Source organism: Aythya fuligula, chromosome 4, assembly GCF_009819795.1.
Source record: "Aythya fuligula isolate bAytFul2 chromosome 4, bAytFul2.pri, whole genome shotgun sequence".
Lineage (NCBI taxonomy): Eukaryota > Metazoa > Chordata > Aves > Anseriformes > Anatidae > Aythya > Aythya fuligula.
In genome coordinates, this window is record NC_045562.1 from 11,716,294 (window position 1) to 11,737,003 (window position 20,710).

The 20,710-nt window shown below is 40.8% G+C and overlaps 1 protein-coding gene across 5 annotated transcripts in view; it reads left to right on the forward strand.

Moving 5' to 3' along the window:
• FAM13A (family with sequence similarity 13 member A) overlaps positions 1-20,710 on the forward strand; it is a 128,162-nt gene that overhangs the window by 76,190 nt on the left and 31,262 nt on the right. For 4 of the 5 annotated variants that reach the window (XM_032187025.1, XM_032187028.1, XM_032187027.1 and 1 more), the window contains 6 exons: positions 1,164-1,205; positions 10,729-10,773; positions 12,346-12,525; positions 15,379-15,562; positions 18,676-18,752; positions 19,459-19,501. In XM_032187025.1, coding sequence (XP_032042916.1) covers positions 1,164-1,205; positions 10,729-10,773; positions 12,346-12,525; positions 15,379-15,562; positions 18,676-18,752; positions 19,459-19,501 — 571 coding nt within the window. The remainder of the gene's footprint in view (positions 1-1,163; positions 1,206-10,728; positions 10,774-12,345; positions 12,526-15,378; positions 15,563-18,675; positions 18,753-19,458; positions 19,502-20,710) is intronic. The other variant, XM_032187029.1, reaches the window with a different exon arrangement.

Sequence of the window (20,710 nt, forward strand, 5' to 3'; positions counted from 1 at the left end):
TCTGGTGGAGTCCCAGACTTCTAAAGCAGCAGCAAAACAGTAGGGAAATGGGTGGTTTCCAGTGCCTGTGAAATGTTATTCTTTCTGTTTTTGTATGAAGTAATTTATGCAGCTTCCCGTCTTTTTTCTTCCTTTCTCCCAAACTTACTGTGCTCTTCAGACCCAATTAAAAGTCCTTTGGGGACAGATCGACCTCAGTGGCATTTCCTGTGTGCTTAGAGGAAGGCAAGTTTCCTGCTCTGAAGAGCTACAAGGGCTAAATGCCCTGTAAGTCCAGCCATTTGTTTGGTTGGAATGACTAGGTGAAATTTGTTTGTACCCCTTTTTATAACAGAATGGTCTAAAATTGACTTAATCCCCTACACCTTAAGCTTTAGCACCTCAGCAACTCATCCTCGCCCATGTGCCAGCACAGGCATGTGTGGCTGCAGGATGAGCCGGATCAGGGAGTTGATCTGTCTACAGACTGACCTGGCCACACAAGAAGTGGTTGCTTCAGACAGAGCAGTTGACCACTGAAATACTTTTTTGGCAGCAGAGCTCTGTGCCAGCCAGTTGCAACCCTTGATCTCATACCTAAGATATGCATTCTCAAGTCTGCAAGTAACATACTTTTCTCTTCAGATCCATTCAATTTTATACAGATGTGACTTGCCACAGTCAGACCTGTGTCTTGGTCATTTCACACCTCTACATTTGAGCCAGATTGCAGCGGCATCAAATCAGCTTTCAACAGCAACAGCGATACCAGGGAATTCTTAGCTGTATACATACAGCCATCGCTGCTTCTTTGGTTGAGAGACCTCAATATGTCTTTTTTTTATTATTCTTAACCTTTACTAGGTAGGCAGGTTGTCTAATTCTTGAGCAGCAGACAGCGAAAGGCTCGGGTGGTTTCTCCTGGCAGAAATGCTTTATTGTTGCTATGGGAATAAGCTGTGCACAGCCGCTGAGCTGGAGCGACTTCTGACCGTGTAGCAGTGGAACTGTTACACGTCTGTGAACACTGAGAAGTAAATCTGTTTCACTTTTATTATCTCTTTTATTTACTTCACTTTTATAATCACTTCTTTTTTTTTCAGACTGAATGTCTTGCTGTAAATGAACTGCAGAAACAAGACAGAGCTGCATACTAACTTTAATTTTTTTTTGTTTGTTTTTAGCTCCCAAGAAGATGAGCGGCCTATGTCACCCTTCTATGTGAGGTATTTACTCATTTATTTTAACGTATTTCTCTGAGCAGGATTGCCTTGTTATTAGAATTAAATATGCAGAGCAATTCCAGAAAGTCTGCACAGACTAATCAAACTGAAGGTTAATGTTAAGTTGATAACTATTGCTCAGCTAGTGGGATGACTGAGACTTCAGAGAGACAAAAATAATGTCAGCAGACTTTGTATTTAAAGGCAAGGTTAAAGTTTTTGTGCCAGTCTTGTCAATTCTTAATTAGAAGATGGGCTTTTGTTTCCTGTTCTCTTCATTTCATTAAGCAGTTTAGATGCCTGTTTTAAGTAGCTTATAATCTGTGGGCGCAGGAGAGATTTTTGCCACAAGCTTTGAGGAACTGGCATCATGTGCTGGTCAGAAAGAAACCAGGAACCAGATGGTGAGTCAGCAGCCCATCCAGCAACCGCTCCTCTGATGCAGCCCAGCCAGCCCAGAAAAGCAGGAGAGGGCCTGGGTCCAGAGTGTGCCTGCCCGGAGGGAATGGCAGCCTGACTGCATTTGAACAAATCATGTTTCTTGTTTTGCCAGCTGGAGGGCAAAGTCACTGCTTATAAAAGTGGCCTAATTCTGTTGACATCAGTGAAAGTTTGCTCTGCTTACTTCAGTAGCCAACTCAGTCCCAGTGCTTTCATTTCTGTTTAGTGAAAGTCCAAGAGCCAGGGCAATTAACAGTGAAGGGGTGTAGAGGAAGAACAGCCAGATATTATAATTGGGTTCTTCTAACTGGAGTTTAAACAAATAAAAAGTCCCTGTGGTGCTTTTTATGAGAGCAGTGAGATTGGTAATTCTTACAGTGACCTCTTATTTGTTAATTCTCTTGCATGTATTCCTTTTTATCTATGTAGCTTGGGCTCATTTGTGGAGATTTTTTGTGACAGAAACTACAGAAAATGTGCATTTCATGAGTGCTCTTAATGTGGAGACTTGCATTAAAACTGCAGAAATGTGTGTCAGTGAACTGTTTATGGACTAGCCTGGTTGCATAGTATTGTCTGCCTTCCTGATAAAGCACCGTCATTCCCTGCAGTGTATTTGTGCAGAGGTTAATTAATCTGTGCTTCAGAAACTCCAAATCATCCAAGCAGGCTCTGCTTTTGCCTTTTGGAGATAATTTCCTAGCTGCACAGATCACTCTGTCACGTTTTACCCAGTTTAGATTCTCATCCTGACTTTCAACTGAGAATAGTCCCCATATTTTTTTTCCTTTCTTGCAGTATATGTCCTTCAGATATTTGTAGGCTTTCACTACATGTCCATCTGCCTTACTGCATAAAATTGTCCTCCTGATTTTTTTCCTGGATCATGGAAAAATGATCCAGGAAGGGATCTTTTCAACAGTCAAGAGTAATCAGAGATGGATAGTGAAGTGGCTAGTAAGAGCAGAAAGGGAGCAGCACACCTCGCAAGTGAGGCTTCAGGCCAAGCTCGCATCTTTTCTAACACTGCTGAGATGCAATTACTTGTAAATAAAGCTAGCAGCTTGCAAATTTTGCTTCTATCTACCACAAGTGAGAAATGTATACGCCTGAGGTGAGTTGCCAGGTGCAGTTAGTTTGGCAGGGTAGCCAGTTCTGTTTGGGCAATTCATGCTATAGAATAACTATAGAGTGACTTGAGAACTTGTGTGTATGGCATGGATTTTCTGTGCCACTTTGAATGTTGAATGATGGTCACATCTATTTGTGCTGCTACCAGCCACACTTACATAGTCTGAAATATTGTTCAAGTGTCATGAACAGGTGAATCAACTTCAAGTGAATCAGGAGAGTGTGTATAGAGCCGGAGTTAGGCCACTGCCCTGTTTATACAGTAACTTCATATAGATAATTATGCAATAATTTAATTAAGTGGAAACGAGCACAAATGCTCTTGTTCAAATGGTAACAATAACACAAATGCTTTAAGTCTTCAAGTCAGAACTGTCAGGATGCCACCAATACACTATTTTTTTTAAATTGCACTTTTTTAGGGTTCTGGATTGGTCTTTTGGTGTTCTGGTAGGTTTGATTTGGGGGGAGGGGAAGGTTGGTTGTTTTGGGGGGGGGGCAGGGATAGGTAATTAACAAGTATAGAACTAATCATCACTCTTGCTCTGTAAGGATACAAAGAATCATTAAAGGTGCAAAAGTGGTAAATGAGGCAAAATGTGATCTAAGTTTATCAAGAGAGGTGATACAAGCACAATCAAATTATTTTTGAAAAGTCTTTCCATAGAGAGGAAGAAAAAAACTATATATCATCCAATTTGAGCAAAATGCTTTATATCATGCCATCTGTATAGAGAAAAAGGCCTTAATCTAAGAACATAAAGATGGGCAGGGAAGGGTTCAGATCTATAGGTCTTTTTCCTACAAGAGGAAAGAGATTGCTTGTGGAGTTCCTTAAGTGTGCTGGAATATTTTTTTTTTCTTTAATAGTTACTGGTGTAAAACAAACAAACAAACAAACATGGTCATGAATTTCACTTAAAGCAGAAATTTGTGGATGTATAAAGTACATTTTTACAGTAGACTTGGGGGAGGTAGGAATACCCTTTTACAAGACTCAGATGAGGCCCCATAAGATTTCAGTAACTTGTGTTCAAATGGCGTTAGGTTTGTAAAGACGGTTAAAAAGCAAGCAAAAACTGTTACAAAATGGAGAAAAGAGCAGGGAGGGCCTATTTACCATAAGAAACAAACTAGAGTGCATGTATTTCACCTGTATTTTAGACAAAGAGAAGGATTGTTTTCTTAAGTATGTGAGGAAAAAAAATTGATACAATCAGGCAATTAATAAATTTAGGCAAGTAATGAGAAATTTTGTAGCTGAATCCTTCTCTTACTAGGCATTTGGACGATGAGGTGGGTTTGATCAGCGTGCAAGGTGGTTTTCTCTGAGTTCTGTGGTTTTATTCATTCCCTGACTGTTGAGCAGGTTTGTCCTTTCCTTTTCTGTATTCCCTGGTAAGACAATTTGTTTACTCAGCTATACTTAGTACCAGGCAAGGAGATTTCTGCTGTGTTGAAAGAAGAGGAAAACCTTGCTGGATGATTGATTGTTCTAGGGAGTCGTGCCTGAAGGGCATCTATGTTCCAAAAGTTTTGTAATGAAGCCTTGTGAGAAAGGGAGTTGAGAGAGTTATATAAGGAGCCATGTTACGGATTTTTTAATTCTGTTAGAAAAATCTGAATGCCAGCTATACTGAGTAATCTGTACTGAGAAGCAGTGTGCAGTTTCAGGTAATTAAACAGCATCTGGCAAAGGCGATTAATTCCCTGTGAGCACACTTTTGCTCAACATGTGCAATGAGTTTTTAAAAGACAGAGAATCTACAGGCATTCTTTGTGCTCGAGGATCTGCTTTAGATTTGATATGAGTCACGTAGATGGTTCCAGAGTAGTTTCCTAATAAGTATAACCTGAGATAAGCCAGAGTGATATTAAAGGGGAAAAGGACAGAAGCTTTGATGTATTATGGAGCTTTCTTGTTGATATGTAAAGCATTAAACTGGAATTGGGATGAGAGCTGATGTCACAAGCAGTGTCAAAATTGCATTTGACACCCTCAAGTTCAGGGCAAGGCATTGACGTAAAACAGTTTCACCTGTTTTAGTACTTCTTTTCTCTGGCAGTACTAATATCCTGTTAGAAGCATTTAATGCAGCTGCCTGTTTGCCCTTTTAACAGTTGTTGTATGAGACAACAACTTTTACATAATACAAGTCAAGCATTGGTGGTATATTGGGTGAGATGTTTTACTGTATTTGCTCTCAGGTCCATTTTCTGAAGAAACAGAAACAACTAGTTGTAGATCTAGTGTCTGCTCAGAAAGGTGCTTGACTTCCTTTTGAGTGCTTCCTTGTTGGCTGAACATGCAGTAAGAGGTCCTAAAGCCCGCGGGAGTGCAGGGCCCTCTTACAAATTGTTATGTTATGGGATGCATGTTCCTGTCCATCACATAAACCTTGGCTGAAAATAGTTACAAGGCTGCTAGGGTCCCCTTGTTCTTATTGCCCAGCTACCTTGCAGATTTCAGGCTAAGGGATCTCTGTCATTAGGTGGAGCTCTGGGAAACGGAGAGTCCTGATTCCATGCTGTTAATTAGGACTGTCTCACTAAGAACCCTTTATATTCAGTGGGAGAAGGTGATCTGTTCCATTTCAAATCAGGAGCATAATTTAGAGGCTGTGAATGGCCCCCAGAGGAATATTTTCATTGTCTGGAGAGGATCCTGCACAGACACAGTGGTCTAAATTTGCAAAACAGAATTGGGTGGTGTGCATGCAAACCCTTCAGGGTTGTCTCTGCTTCAGGCAGTAGGTGTCAGTGTGCACCCATCATAAAGGGCAATTCCAGTGTGCATGAAAACAGCAGGAATACTGAAGAAAACAAGGCAGTCGCTTTTAGTGGGATGAATTTTCTGCATAGTAAACAAATAGCATCAAATATACCATATTTAAAGGAAGGATAATTGGATCCAAGCTTGAAAAAGTGTGAAGATGCTGAAAAAAACTTTGAAAGCATTGTCTTCTGTGTGATGGAATATCCCAGGAAATAAGAACACATCTATTTATTTTTGAACTCATTATTTTCATACTTTACACGATCTTTTTCTTTGGGGAATGTATGTCAGATGAAGTGGTTGTCTTAAGACAGATCCCACATAAATCAGCAACATTGCATGTCACTGTAAGCAACAGTTGTGGAGAGTAAACAGTTCTTACACAGGATTGGTATCTGTGAAAAAAAAATCCTGGATCATGTTGGAATTCTATATTAGGGAGGGTTCAGAAATTTCTCACCTGAAATGTCAAAGTAATTTAAAAATCATTGTCTGCTTTGCTGGAGTGGTGATATGTTAAAAGTGTGTATCTACTTAGGCTCTCTTCTCATTGTGCTCGACTTTATTTAAAAAGCAAAAACAAAATATTTTGGCTTCCTCAATATGGCAAATGGATTTTAAGTAAATCTCAGCAATGAGTCGCCTTTGTTCCAGATTGCAAATACAGCTTATGATTTAGGCAGTTAAGTATGTCCAGCAATTAATTCATTGACTTCATAAATGAAAACCCAATCTGGGAAAATACTATGCCAGTAAGTCAGTTTGTTCTGGTTGATTTATACTGTGTTCTTTTAATACTTGAATGCTGATAGATTTTGCTCAACAGGGCCTTGAATGGAAAAAAAAAAAAAACAAAAAACAGAAGAGAGGTTTTGATGCCCAACTCAATTATTTGCTGTTGCCCAGTACAGACTAAGCAGGGTGCAAGTATTGCATGAGGTAATTCTACAGTGCATATCTTCAAGCTTACAGGTTACTAGCTGGGATAGCAGGGGAAATGTAATGTGCTTAAAGCTGGCAGAAAATACAGCCTTTCCATACATGAGATTGAAACAACATGGAAGCAGAGGTAATATAAGAGAGAATTATGTGTGAAACGAGACATTATTCAGAGGGGGCACATATGAAAGAGTGTGAGACTAGCAAAATGCTTTAGTAAACAGGTCAGAAAACTTTGAGGAGTGCCAGAGATCAGACTTCCCAAAAGGAAAAGCGTGGGGGTCAAAAAAAGTTTATAGCACTTAAAACATCTCTGTGCAATGATGCGGGTTTTGTGGCTGGCTCTCTGAAAGTAAAAGTCTCCAGCACTGGAAAACTCTCCTGCTGCTTTCTGTTGCAGGCAGAAGAAGGAGAACCTTTAATTTATACCAAAAGTTGACATTTCTCAGTGTGTTCACCAGCAGCTGCATAACTTAATAATCTAGCTGTGGAGATAATTGACTGTACGTATCAGTGAAATCAAGCAGACGTGAGGAGAAAGTAATTAACCGAAGTAGAACATGATTTCACATTGTCCAGATGATTTAATGAACAAAGCAGCCATTCTGAGGCAGCTTGCTCCACAGTAGGGCATGCCAAGAGGGCTCTTTTGGGCATGGCTTGCTTTGCCTGCTCTGGGAAGCATAAATTCAATGATGGAGTGACTGTTGCCACCCAAGAAGTTTGGAAAACCCCTCAGGATGCATCCCACATGCCTGATTGCCCTTCTGAAACTCTTACAGAGCCATGCCTTTTCCTGAGCTTGCCAACACACTCAAGCACATCCACCTCCATCTCTGGGCATGCTAGAATCCAAAATCCTCAGTGTAACTCTCTTCTCCCCACCATTTTTTAAAGTGAACTTTGTCAATGCAGAAGAAAAAAAAAAATGGTGCAGAGTAAAAAAACTGATTTATCAATGCATTTTAATTAAGCTTCGGAATGAAATGACAAGAAAAGCTAATGATTGTGCAATCAATAGAAACTTAGTGTATCTGGAAAAACTTATATAAAAGATCCCCATATTACTGAGAGAGAGAGAATAAAAGAGCGTTAAAATATCACAGGGCTAAGAATAAAGTCATATTGAATTTATAAGGAAGCAGCATCTAGAACAGAAGTATAATAAAAAGAGAATGACAGCTTCATTTGTTGTTATGTTGGCATATAGCTATGTACATCATTCCTTCCTATTTATTGGTACTTTGAAAATCACCATATTATGGGCTCTCTGACATGATATAGTTTGAGTAGTGTTCTTCTACATACCACAAAGTAATTGTTGTGCAGCTATGTGCTATTGTAAATTAATGATGTTAATAGACTTAAAACTAAGTTGATGGTAGCAAAGCACACAGTTAACTGAGAATTAGGCAGCTACAGAATGTACTTGGGAATTACAAACATTTTCGACATCTTATTTAGGTATTTTTGCAGCTTTATCTTTAGTTTCTTCTTCTAACTACTTTTTGTATTAAGAAGCTGCTGCGTGTTTTCAATAATGATATGAGTGGTTTGCAGATAGAGACTGTTGGCCCTGAATACCACTCATGGGGATAACAGCATGAGCTCTCTCACATATAGTATCTGGTCTTTCATTAGGTTTGTGTGAAATGTGAGCTTGCATTTTCACACAGTTATTAATTCTGCTAGAAATAGAAGGAAGAGCTATTTCCTGAGATTTTCTGTCCTGTATGATGGGTAGATATACCTTCATCTTAAGATTGTTTGGATTCTAGTCTTCTGAAAACATCCCCATCTCCTCCTCCCTTACCACTTTCCTGACATGAAAATAGAGAAAAATGATGTGATATGAAAGACATCCGCACTCAGTATGAAATGCATGTAAAAACTATGGAAAGTTGATACAGGATTAACTTACTCCCACACGGCAGTATAGAATCACAGAATATCCCGAGTTGGAAGGCACCCACAAGGATCATCGAGTCCAACTCCTGGCACCACACACGACTACCCAAAAATTCAGAGCTATGACTAAGAGCACAGTCCCAATGCTCCTTAAACTCCCACAGGCTCGGTGCCGTGACTGCGTCCCTGGGGAGCCTGTTGCAGTGCGCGACAGCCCTCTCAGTGAAGAACCTCTTCCTGCTGTCCAGCCTGACCCTCCCCTGTCACAGCCTGACCCCATTCCCTTGGGTCCTGTCACTGGCCCAGTGCCCTCAGCCGCTCCTCGTACGTCTTCCCCTCTAGGGAAGGGCCTCTAGGCCCTTCACCATCTTTGCAGCCCTCCTCTGGACACTTTCCAACAGTTTCACATCCTTTTTTACTGTGGTGCCCAGAACTGCACACAGTGCTCGAGGTGAGGCCACACCAACGCAGAGTAGCCATAGGATGAATTGTATCTTATAATGTGGATTAGCCTCCTGCTTGCTTGTTAATCCATCTCCCATGAGAGACCAGATCATTAAAAAAAAAAAAAAAAAAATATCAGGCTTGGAAGAGGCCAAAGTTTATGTAGATAAGCAGGAAAGCAAATAGGATGCTTGAAATGTGCACTTCAAATTGTAAATCCATGCAATAGTTAATAGTCAGAAGAGTGAATATAGGAAGAGAGAGATCTTGCAATTCTTTTCTCTGCGTGTAGGTTGCATGTCCATAATAATAAGCGTTCATAATAATGAGTACAGCAATTTGATACTTGTTTGTGTGTCTTCCATTCATGAACTCATCTGAATGACACAGCTACTTGGGTGTTGTGTAGGTAATGTGGAATAGGCTGGCAAATACGTGACTGCTTTCATGCTGTGCCACAGCTCCAGGGGACTGTGTCTGGCCTAGAGATCGGCACAGAGCGAAGGAAGGCCTGGAAGGGATGAGTGTGGTAGGGTGCACGGGTTTATCCAAACCACGCTGAACGTACTGGCTCAGCCTAAGAAAGCAGAAGTGTATGTGAGTGATTTGCAGCTGGGTATTTGTGAGGAGTATTTGTCACTGAACAGAACTGAACAGAGAGTGAGGTTGTTTTTAAACAGACCCATCGTGATCCTTAATTTACCTTTCCCATTCTCTATTGCCTGCCTTCCACCAAAAGTGACCCTGAAAAGCAGTGGAGCCACAGAGTAGTCATCATCTGGGTGTCGCAGCTTCTTAGCTGGCATCAGATCTGTACGGTCAAGAACTAAACATTCAAGGGAAGCGAGAGAGGAAGCAGGGTATTTAAGGGAAGCTGGCTGTTACTGGTTCTTCCGCATTGAACCAGTTTGTGAGAAACTCACGAGGATTGAAAGCAGTGAGTGACTGTTTTGGCAGAAAGCACGTTTGCATTCAGCGTGTCTCATAACCTATCCACGCTGTTCACTTTTCTGGAATTTATCAGCCAGTCACACTACTGATTCTTCTGCTGATACAGGAAGAAAGCCAAAGGAACCTTCTAGGCCTGTAATGTGTTTGCCTTAATTAATGAAGATCACAGGGGTGATGGTCATGAAGTGTCACCTTATCTGCAAAGCCGAGTCGGCAGTGGAGAAGAGGGGCAGGATGGGACTTGGCTCGGCCAGGCTGACTCTGGCCCTGTGCAGAGGGAGGAGAGCTGTGACAGCTGTGCAAGGCAGCACGTCAGCTTGTTCAGAAGGGTTTTAAGCAGCAAGCAGTGACAATTAAGAGTCATGCAAGCTCTTCAGAGTCCGAAAACAGACTGAGAGTGAAAAGAAAAAGAAGAGATCATGCATTTTATTTTAAAAAATGTAAAACATGAACGTGAATGTCAGAGAGCTGCAGGAGGAGAACTGTGAATAGCCCATTTTTCCTTTCCTTTCCTGTCACTTTAATATTTACAGATTCTTAAATTTTAAGTCCCCTTTCATATGTTTTCAAGTCAGCCTCAAAAGTCAATTTTTTTCTGTGATGAGGCTAAAACAACTGACATACAGCTGCAGAAAGCTCTTAAGAAAGCAAAAACTCTGCTATATGCTGAAGTTGAAATACTTTCCATTTAGTTCTTGGCCTACTGCTGGGAAATGACAGGCAAAGTAATTCTTGAGGATATTGGCATTGTCAGTATGTGCCACGTCACTGTGGGAATAAAAATTCCTTAAGGGGAAAACTTGTGGCATGTGCATGCAGTTGTTGTTGAGACAGCCTCACACCTTTAAATTGTTTCTTAGTGCTGCAAAGAACACATGTTTTGAGACATTATTGCAATATGTAGGCCTAACTTTCTCTTCTTTTTCTTTTACACAGCTCCCATGTATCACAAGTCAGTAGTAACATGCCTGCTACAGGAGAGTAAGTGTCTCTTTTACTATTTTGTATGTACAATGTTGGTATCTTGAAGTTTTTAAAGTATTGCTGGTTTCTGATTTCTCCTTAAGGGTCGTTCTTACACAAGCAAAAAGGACATTGTTTCCCAACCCAAAGCATCTGCAATGATTATAAATTACTTCCTCCTGCAAAATTTGCAGGTCCTTGGTTCTTTCTGTGCATGTGATGTTTTGGTTAGGCTGATCCTGCATATTTAGAGAAACTGTTCATGTTGTGCTCTTGCTCTTGTTTGCACCCTGTCCCATCCCAGTGGAGAACAGGGCTTGATCCCATTACAGTAAGTGCTGTGCCAGCGATAGCAGCAGAGCTGGCTCCCCTACAGAGCTGAAAGTTTCCATAGGCTGGTGAGTTTGCAGAGCTGATTCTTGTCAATACATGAAGCACAGACATGCTCGCCAAGTTAAACCATACGTTTTTTTGCAGTTGCTAAGACCTTCTGACATTTTGGTAACTGCAGTATCAGCAGAACTATAGCAACTTAGCAACAACTTTCATAAATTCTCTGGAGAAGTCAGGCAAGGTAAAGGTATACATACTTACTGCTACTCAGTTAAAAATTAAGCAGCAAATCTTGCAAATAACATTTTTAAGTATGGAAAAAGCACTACAAGTTATACTGGGGCCTTGATCAGCTGTGTTTAGAAAAACTCATTCTTCATTGCAAGAAACATGGATGGGGCAGGGAAATGTGTTTCCAAAAGATCTTTTAGGAGAAAAAAAAAAAAAAAAGTATTTAGATTTTGTCTACAAAAAGTTCCTCTGGTTAAGGAAGAAAGGAAATATTACAAGAAAATATGAGTACCATAATGAAGCAGATCTGATTGTGTTGAAAGTTCAAGTAGCCTCGCAGCTTTAACTGATGGAACTGCAGAGGCTTCTATGCTGTCACTTGTGTGGAAGATCCCTTAGTGCCAGTGGGCATGAGCTCTATCGAGAGAGAACATCAAGAAGTGACTGCAGGTGGTGGCACAATAACAGTGCAAAACCAGCATGAGCTCAGAACCAGATCCATGTTTGGTCACTGGGTTAAATGTGTGGTTTTGCAGTATGAGTTTACAGTGAGGTACTGTTTACGTGCTCTCATCCCCCTGTGAGACAGCAGTGAATCACCTTCTTGCAGATGATCCATTGCCTTACTGAACGTGGATTGCACCATAGACCTGACCAGCATCAGCATGGTTGGGTCGCAAAAAAGGATTTTGTCAGGGCAAGGGATGTTGAAGTAGAGGGTGAAAGTTAGACACCAAAGTTGCAGTAAATAAAAGCAGTTGTTTTACAACAGAAGGTTCAGGCAGCCCTAAAAATAAACAAAGGCAACATGAACTGGGTAAGCTCAGCTCTTCTGAGGAACCTGAACATCAAGTTAACTGAAGATTTTGGCTTAGCTCTTTGCAAATGTCTTGGACCCTAGTACATTTTATACTGTCTTGCCATTCATAAAAAAACATAACCCCCCAATATGCAGCCTTTATTGTTGCAGAGAGGGAGCTCCAGAAAATCTTTGAGCTCAATTGACCTTATTTTTCGGCTTGACAGGTATTTAGAGAAGACAATCCGCTCAGCCGTGGAGCAGCATCTCTTTGATGTTCATTGCTCAGGCGGCCAGAGTTCAGAGGACTCTGAATCGGGAACATCATCAGCCTCTTCTAATGTGTCTGCCAGGCAGAGGAGGCGACATCACAAAGAGCAGGAGGAAGCCCGGAGAAACAGAGACATGTACGATCCTGATTTCTTTGTTTTGGAAAGTATATTTGATTAAGTGTACCCTAGTTATGTCTTCTATCTAGGCACTGCTTGGTAGTTCTGATATGGACAGAAGCTTTGTTGCATCAGCTAGAGCTATGAAATGTGGAGTTTTGTAGAGCTAACTGAGGAGGCCAGAGTATGATAAGAAGTAAGCTAAAGCAGTGTAGTAGAGTTCCTAATGAATTTGGAATTGTTTCATTACAGTATTTGTTGTATTTGTGGAAATCCCCAAGCAATTGGCCCTAGAGTCAGTAACTTCCTGCAAGATAAAAACATTTTTTTTAGATGCTTTTCTGAATTCAAAATGAGACCAAGTTCTCCTTTCGTATGTGTAGGTATAGCTTATAATCAGGTTTATTGAGGAGCCCTGGGAGTTCATCTGAAACTAGAAATCATTCTTTTGATTAATCAGATCCTAAGATTTTTTTATCCACCATTACACAAACAGTAAACATGACTTAATGGTGAATTTCATTAAATCAAAGAGTAAAAATAATACCTATTTTTCCTTACATACTGCTATACTTGTGGCATGTATTGTGTGGCACAGATGTGGTACAAACCACCACAGCTTTAAAAAACACATGTCCAAGACATAGCTATCTTTAGGAATTGTAACTAAAGATTTTGCAAGCCCATCATCTAATTAGTGCTTAGACATACATCTAGCTTTAAACACTGTGATAATTCTTGTAAAGAATGTCTGTACTTGACTGTAGTATTGGATTGGTAGGACGTCAGGGTAGTTTCTGAAATACAGATCTAGGCTCTTATTCTTTTCTGGATGCTGAATTCCACAAATCCTATTGGATCTGCACTTTCCTATACCAAGCCACTTTTGCATAGATGCATGACCTTCAGTACCTCACCTGAATATTGTAGTTGTGCTATTTTCCAAAATGTGTCAGTTTAAAAAAAATAATAATAATCCATAGCTACAAAATAAATTTTAAAAAAAAGCATTTCCATAGCGAATGAAAATATCCTGTGATTATGGACTGGGAAATTAGCAGTTGCAAGTCACTCGAGTACCTGGCAGTAGCTCTGAAGTAGTTTTTCTTGTTTAGTAGCCCTGCTGACAGGCTTTGCAGGTAAGTAGGTCAGAGACTGGCTAGTGTACGTGTTTGGAAGCATATAGTACTGCAGGGTTTTTTTTCAACATTGCGTTACAGAGCTGCCTTTAGTGCACTCTAGCCTATCTTGACGCAGTTGTTCACGTTCAGTCCCTAAAGCATGAGCCAAGGATTTATAACATACTGGAAGTTTTGAATGCTGGCTGGGGTTCAGATTGTTTTCCCTGGTTCCCTTAGGTCAGATTGCTGAAACTCCTGTGGGTGAATTGTCAAAATTCAGAATTCCTTTCAGAACTAGTAGTTTTTTGTTTTGTTTTGTTGTTTTTTTTTTTCCCCTCTTTGGTTGTCAGTGACTTCATCTCCTTGCCTTGTGATGGATCACAAGAGGATTTGTAATGTCACAAGATGGGACTGTAGCATTAATACAGCCAGTGTTAATACAAGAGCGTTCATCACAAAAATACATACATGAACTCCTAGGCTTCGCAGACTACATGATCTACAGACTATATGGAAGTAATTGGTCTGCTCAGGGGATTATAAAAACTTACAGAAAAGCAAGTGGATTATCTTAGAAGTTTGATCATAGACATATAATACAACGTACAACAAATCCATCTATTGTATCTCTCTTCCAGTGACCAACCCTAGAGATTTGAGATCTAGAAAATCACTGGAACTTACACATTTTGGTTTTGATCTGAACATTTTGTCATGCTGGCCCCCTCCAGATACTGCAGAGTAACTGTTTTTTTATTACACTACTGCAAGTTCAGAGAAATTGTGCTGCTGCCTGTGAAAGCAGGCTTTAGAGTCGCACAGCACTGCATAAGGCTGCTGCACATACAGAAGTTAGTAAATGTTCCAGTTTTGATGTCAGGTGTGAGCAGTCTTTAGCCCCTGGAGGGATAGGGTTGGTAAAGAATGAGATGCATTGTGTTTCTTCTATTTCCTTAACATAGTGATGTGTTTTGTATGTGTCTGTTCATTATTGTATGAAGTAGAGGGAAGACTACTGAAAAGCTTGTGACGACAAAACTGCATGCTGATAGATCCAGCAGGATAATTGTACAGGGGAAGATAAGCCATGTGCGAAGCTTCTGGAAAACACACACAAACCCAGCTAGCTCAGGGAGACCCCAATAGCATATCACATGATGACTTCAAGGGAGCTGTCCCATCTGCTTCCTGATGCAGCAGAATAGTCTTCTGTCCTAGCAGTTGTGTTGCTGTTGCAGAGATGCCTTCCCTTTTCTTATTTGGCAATTATGCAAGATAGAATCAAGCATTTGGCTGAAGCTCTTGTGTTTGAGAATGAGTAAAGAGGGCTGATTATACGGTGTCATGGACCAAAGGAGATCCTTGGACCACAGCTGTGAATCAGTTTCCTAAATCAAAAGCACATGTCTCAAAGGAAAATATGTAGCATATTCTTTATAAAAATACTACAGACAACCAGCAGCTAGTCCAGCTTCCATTTGAAGTCAATGTGATTCTCCATGAATCGAGTCCCAAATGTTGACCCTGACAGCTTTCTCACTGGAGGTGTATACACCTGGCTTTCACTCCTCGATGGGATTTAGTGTTTCACAGAGTACGTTGTTTGCTGTACTAGGAAGAACCAGAGAGACCTGTTTCATAGGGCGTAGAAAATGTTGCCGGAACTGCGCCAGTCAGCATAATACATTTCTCTATTGCTACCCTAAATGTAGCGGGAGAGTGTTTTAAACGCTGTCACTTTTTGTTTTAGGGAAGTCATCGACAAGGAGAACATTCCCTCTGGCTTCAGCAATCTTGAAGACTGTATTCTGACTGCTCAAGAAGTAGAAAAACTACAAGACAACTCTGGATATCTTAGTGAAAGGAATAAACCCAAACGGCAGAAATCCAGCACCAAACTTTCCGAGCTTAATGACAACCAAGACAGTCCTGTGGTAAGCTGCCATGCTGCACTATTTGACACCTAGTATTAGGATGGGAAAAAATCTTTTTTATTTTGGTGCACGTCTGGTTCCCTCCGGTAGCCACTTACAGTAAAGGCATACACGACTCTTCTGGATTGTGGGTAACACTGGATTCTGCACTTGTAACCTTTGTGAAAGGTCATCTGAGAAGCTATTTTTCCATTATTATCCTCTTACTCCACCACAGTCATTTTTCTCTTTCCACAACCTTTTGCTAATGTCTTCTGAACTTAGAAAAATATTTTGGAAAGAGAAAAAGGATGGAATTCTTTTTCGCAGTCTTTCAAAACTCTTGTGAGGAGATTGGAACCTCAGATGTAGGATCACATGCTTATGTTGAGTTTATTTTGATTATTCGTGCTAAGTTCTGAAACCATAGGTCACAAATAACTGCTTGATAATAAGACGATAAAGGTTTTTTTATGCCTTTTTCCTACCGTCTGTGTGTTACTGTCATGTTTGCAGTTTGCAAAACACTTTGGAGTGCATTGGTCTAAAAGATCATCCCTCCAGCTACCTTTTACTGGGAAGGTACCATGTATGTATTGCACAGCTACTAGTAACGGTGAAAGCTGTGTGAAAAGCCTAGCCTTCTGAGCTATAGAGCATCTCCTTCAGTAAACTCTATTAAGTTTGACTCTGCTCTGGGTTCCTTCTTAATGTGACATTGTGTTGTGACTAATTTTATTTAGGTTACAAAATTGCAATGATCTTATGCTTTACCCTGTGCAGAGATCCTAGAGAGAGACAGATTTAGCTTCTCTTTGTGATAAAGAGAGGGCAAGGTGCCAAGAATTGTAGACTCTGCTTAGATTTAGCACTCAGTAGCCTACTGATACGTGATACTTCATGAAAGAGCACAGTCTGATAGCCACACTCTCACTTTGTGCCTTTGCTTGTCTTAAAAATGTTCTTGGAGGCAGCATCCTCAAACTTACCTGTCTCCACTGGACTTCTCTCTGCCCCTCATTTTTGGATCATTTTTGAATTTTGGAGGGACAAAGGCTGAAAGGAACATAAAAGGAACAAACTCCACATACAGAGCACTTTGAACAAGATGATCATCCTGTGAGTGTGGTCCTTGCTGGCTTTGCTGGAAGTGTTGCAGTGGGATTGTCAAATGGGAACATTGTTATGAAACAGCTTGAGAAGAACACAGTGTTACTCTATGAAGAGCAAAGACTGCTCTTTAAGCTTTCATGAATGCATTTATTTAATATTTACATTTCAGAGGCTGCCAGGAGCATGCAGTGTGTGTGGTGGCTTAGCTTTCTTTTGGCTACGTCTTTACGCTTCAAATAATAACCCAAGCTGGACTACTTACTTGAGTATAAAAGGACGTAACCTGCATTTACTAACAGTGCTTTCTCACCTAAACAAGTTTGTGATGTTGCAGCTTCTTCCTCACCTTTTTTTGAATTTTAGTCTTCCTGCTCAAAGCCTGAAAGAGTATGTAGGACAGTGTGCGGAAACTCTCCTCTTAGCTGTCTAAATGCATCTGACTCAAAAGCGTTAAGTCAGTTGTAGAGAAACTGTCAGTTCTGCTGGTTCTGAGCAAACCGACCAGGAAGCATTTAAAGCTTGTAACTGCCCTTCAGAGCCACAAGTAGCCAGGTATCACTAGGACTTGAAGCATCGCATCGAGCAAGGCTGGAATAGGCTGAGCTGTCTGACCGTACAGGGCTGGAGGTGTAGCAGGTGAGAGAGGGCTGTGACCAACCCAAGAAGTCTGTGGCGTGAGGTTTCCTGGGCCAAGCCACGAACCACACTGTGTGCTGCTCACTTCCTTCCTTCTGGTTAAGGGGGACTTGCCCAAATGCCAGGCTAGAAAAGCTCCCGGTCTTGTGCCCAAAGTGGCAACTTTCATTTTCCTAATCTTGACCTCTGGTGTCATGTGTACTTTGCTTTATTTCTTTAAGAATTGTTGCAACAGTGCACCTAACAATGACATTGAGGCAATTTTGAAGCTTATTTCCGATATGAAAAAACTCAGTACCAACCCAAACAGATGATGGCATCCTTTACTTCTGCTTGCTTTTTTTTTTTTTTTTTTTTTTTTTGTAAATGCTGTATGATTGAGTCACAGTCAGCAGAAAGACAGAGAAACAGAAGTATTAGATACAAATATAGTGTGTGTGACGGGGTTTTGTTAAAAGAAAAAAGTGTTCTGACTAATTCAAATTAAGAATTTGATTTTCCTGTGTATTTCACCTGCACTAAGCTACAACAAGTGCTACTCCCCATATGTGCAGCAAGCACATCACACAGTTTGTGTGCCCGGAGGGACAGTTCTATGTCCTCATTCTTCAGCACCTTAAAAATACCAGAATAGATCAGAAGAACACCTCTTAGCTTGCAGACCAAGTCCAAGCAGGCAGAAGGCTTCATTGTTGACTTTGAAAACTGTTCCTGTAAGTGTGCAACCAGAGGTATAAGACCCCTGTATCCATCAAAGATATATCAGAGTTTGGCTTGTCTTCACAATTCTTTCTCAGGCTCTCACCGGACAACAGCATTAATGTTGCTGTTGATAGCCAAATCAAATTTCAGAACAGGTGGTCATCATCAGCTGAATTTCTTGCCCTCCATTCATATTAGCAGAGCTTAACATTACCTCTGTGCATATAGCAGTCTCTTTATACTCCTAACATCTTCTGTCTGCCTGAGAAGAGACTATGAAAGGTTTTGGCAAAGAAGAGGGTGTATTATTGAAGATGAGCATAAGGAGTGCTGCCAGGAGGATGCTGTGAATTTTGGTACCTGCTCTTACAGGACTTTTACACATGACAGAATTGTTCTCTTGCTTAGTGTATCAGTCTGTAAAATGGGAACTGTAGGAGTACTGTGCAGCATTATTCTGCCAGGCATTTTGAAGTCATATGATGAAAGAGACAAAGGAAGCAGCGAGCAGTTATTTTTGTTGCAGGCTTTTTGGTTATACGTATACAACAGGCAGTAGTCTGATTGTTGGCTTGTTTCTCAAAGTCCTATTGGATATTTCTATGTGTGATCTGTTTAATGGCCTGCAGCTTGAATCTATTTCTCTCATGTATCTTACTGCTTTAATGTTTACTATATTACAGAGTATGGAAAGCTTTAGCTCATCCAGACCTATAGACAGAACAGGACCTGATGACATGGAAGTTTTGTCTGAAGAAAGGTGATTTTTATTATTATTATTATTATTATTATATGTACGTTTTCCCTGTGGTTGTAGCACAGCATAAGAGATCTTCCACCACAGAGTATGAGAGTATGTTTAATTCTGCTGCAGACCAGCATTGCCTGCCATGTTAGCTTCAAGGTAGAACTGTATGGAGGTCCTGCTTATGTCGTGTGGGCTCTGCCCAGCACTGTATGCCACCAAGTCTCTTCTCCCAACTTATGAGGAATGGTACTGAAAGCACTGGTGGTTCAGACTTGAAAAGAAGTCAGCTCTAGATGCCTGAAACTGCACACTCCACTCAGGGACTGCAGAGCAACAGATGCCTGTCACACCTGGTCTTTGGGCTGGGAGTCCAGCCTATTGGACTTCACTATACTGTATAGATCCACTCTGCTCCCCTGATACCACACTTTCTCTCCACAACTATGTTGCTTGTTGGGAGAGGTGTATTTCTTTGGATTAAAGGCACGAAATTAAATGTCACTGTATTTCTCACAAATGGCTCCCAAGAAGAAGCAAAATAGGTAGCTTAGCAGCTCAAAGTGCTGCAACCCAGTGTTCCTTTATTTACTGGAATGCATTAAGTGTACAGCATCTAAAAACCTGCGCGTGGGGGAGACTGTTTTGTTTTTGTTACAAGACAAGTCTGTTTTTATATTTGTAATATGTTGGTTTGTGTTTTTTTTTTTCTGTTTTGTAGCAAAGAAAGTGAAAGCGGTGAGGTTATTTGCAGGCACTCTCAGGTTGGTAATTTTTTTTTCACATTTCAGTTTTGTGGGCTCTGAATTGTCTTGTTACTGAGCAGAAACAAGTAGCTAGGCATGTCATTTTGTACTCCCAATGAAACGTTATTGCTTCCAGAGAAATAGGATTTGCTTTTTCTTTCCCTCTCCTCTCCTCTCTGTTTACATAATTTAGGGAGCCTCTTAACCATTGATGAGTCTGAAAGCATCTGCCTCAGTCCCTTCAATTCCCACTTGCCAAAAAGAGGAGCATCACTGAAGTTAAGCGCTTTGGTTTGAATGCTACTGAGTTACAATCATTGTGAGCAGGGTGTGTAACTGGTTATCTCCCAGGGTAGTAAGATAATCCTGTCTCTTTCGATAAATATTTTTTGTTTCTAAAATAATTTCAGTCTTTCGTTTATGATTTCCCAGTGTCAGCTGTTACCTTAGAACACAGGTGTCATCACAGGATCACTTGTCTTACAAAACTGGATTTGTCCAGATCATTTGTCTCTGCCTAATACACCAGCATTTAAAACAGTGGGGAGAGTTATCTGAGGTACCTCTCCCCCAGCTGTGCATCCATTTTAGAGGAGGACTGTGAAACAGATTTGGACAATGTCTGATGTCTCTGACCATCTGGAGTTAACAGGAGGACTGACAATAGCCTTCTCACATTTGTGTGTGTGTGTGTTTGTTTGTTTTTTGGAGGGGGATTGGCTTTTGGTGGCTTTTTGGGGATTGGTCAGTGCTGGTTGGTTATCTTTGTTAAAGCCACTGTGCATTTATTGCCTTTGGAAGACTTTGTTTCTAGCAGGTATTATTTCTGTCTAGCAGGAAAAGTAGAAGAGATCATTTGATAATTGTTGGGCTCTGAGCAGCCATGGAGTAGCTGGAGTTCGTGGTACACTGAAATGTAATTTCTGCAAGGGGTGCTCAGTGCTGGCTTTGATCACTGCTCTGACTGGGCTTAGCCAGATCTCCTACTTTGTTCCCAGAGGGTCATAATCCCCGTTTTTCCTGCACTTGGCATCAGTAATTCCTGGAAGCCTGGCTCACAAGCTATTGCATTTTCCAGAGCACAGGTTCTGCAACACCTTGTTCCTCACGTGCCTTATTGCATGTGCCATGACCCAGAGTACTCCCATTCAACTTTTAAATTAGTTTGGGGAGGTCTGTATGAATGTGGAAATCATGGTCTTAAAATAAACTCCTTAGGAAAAGTTT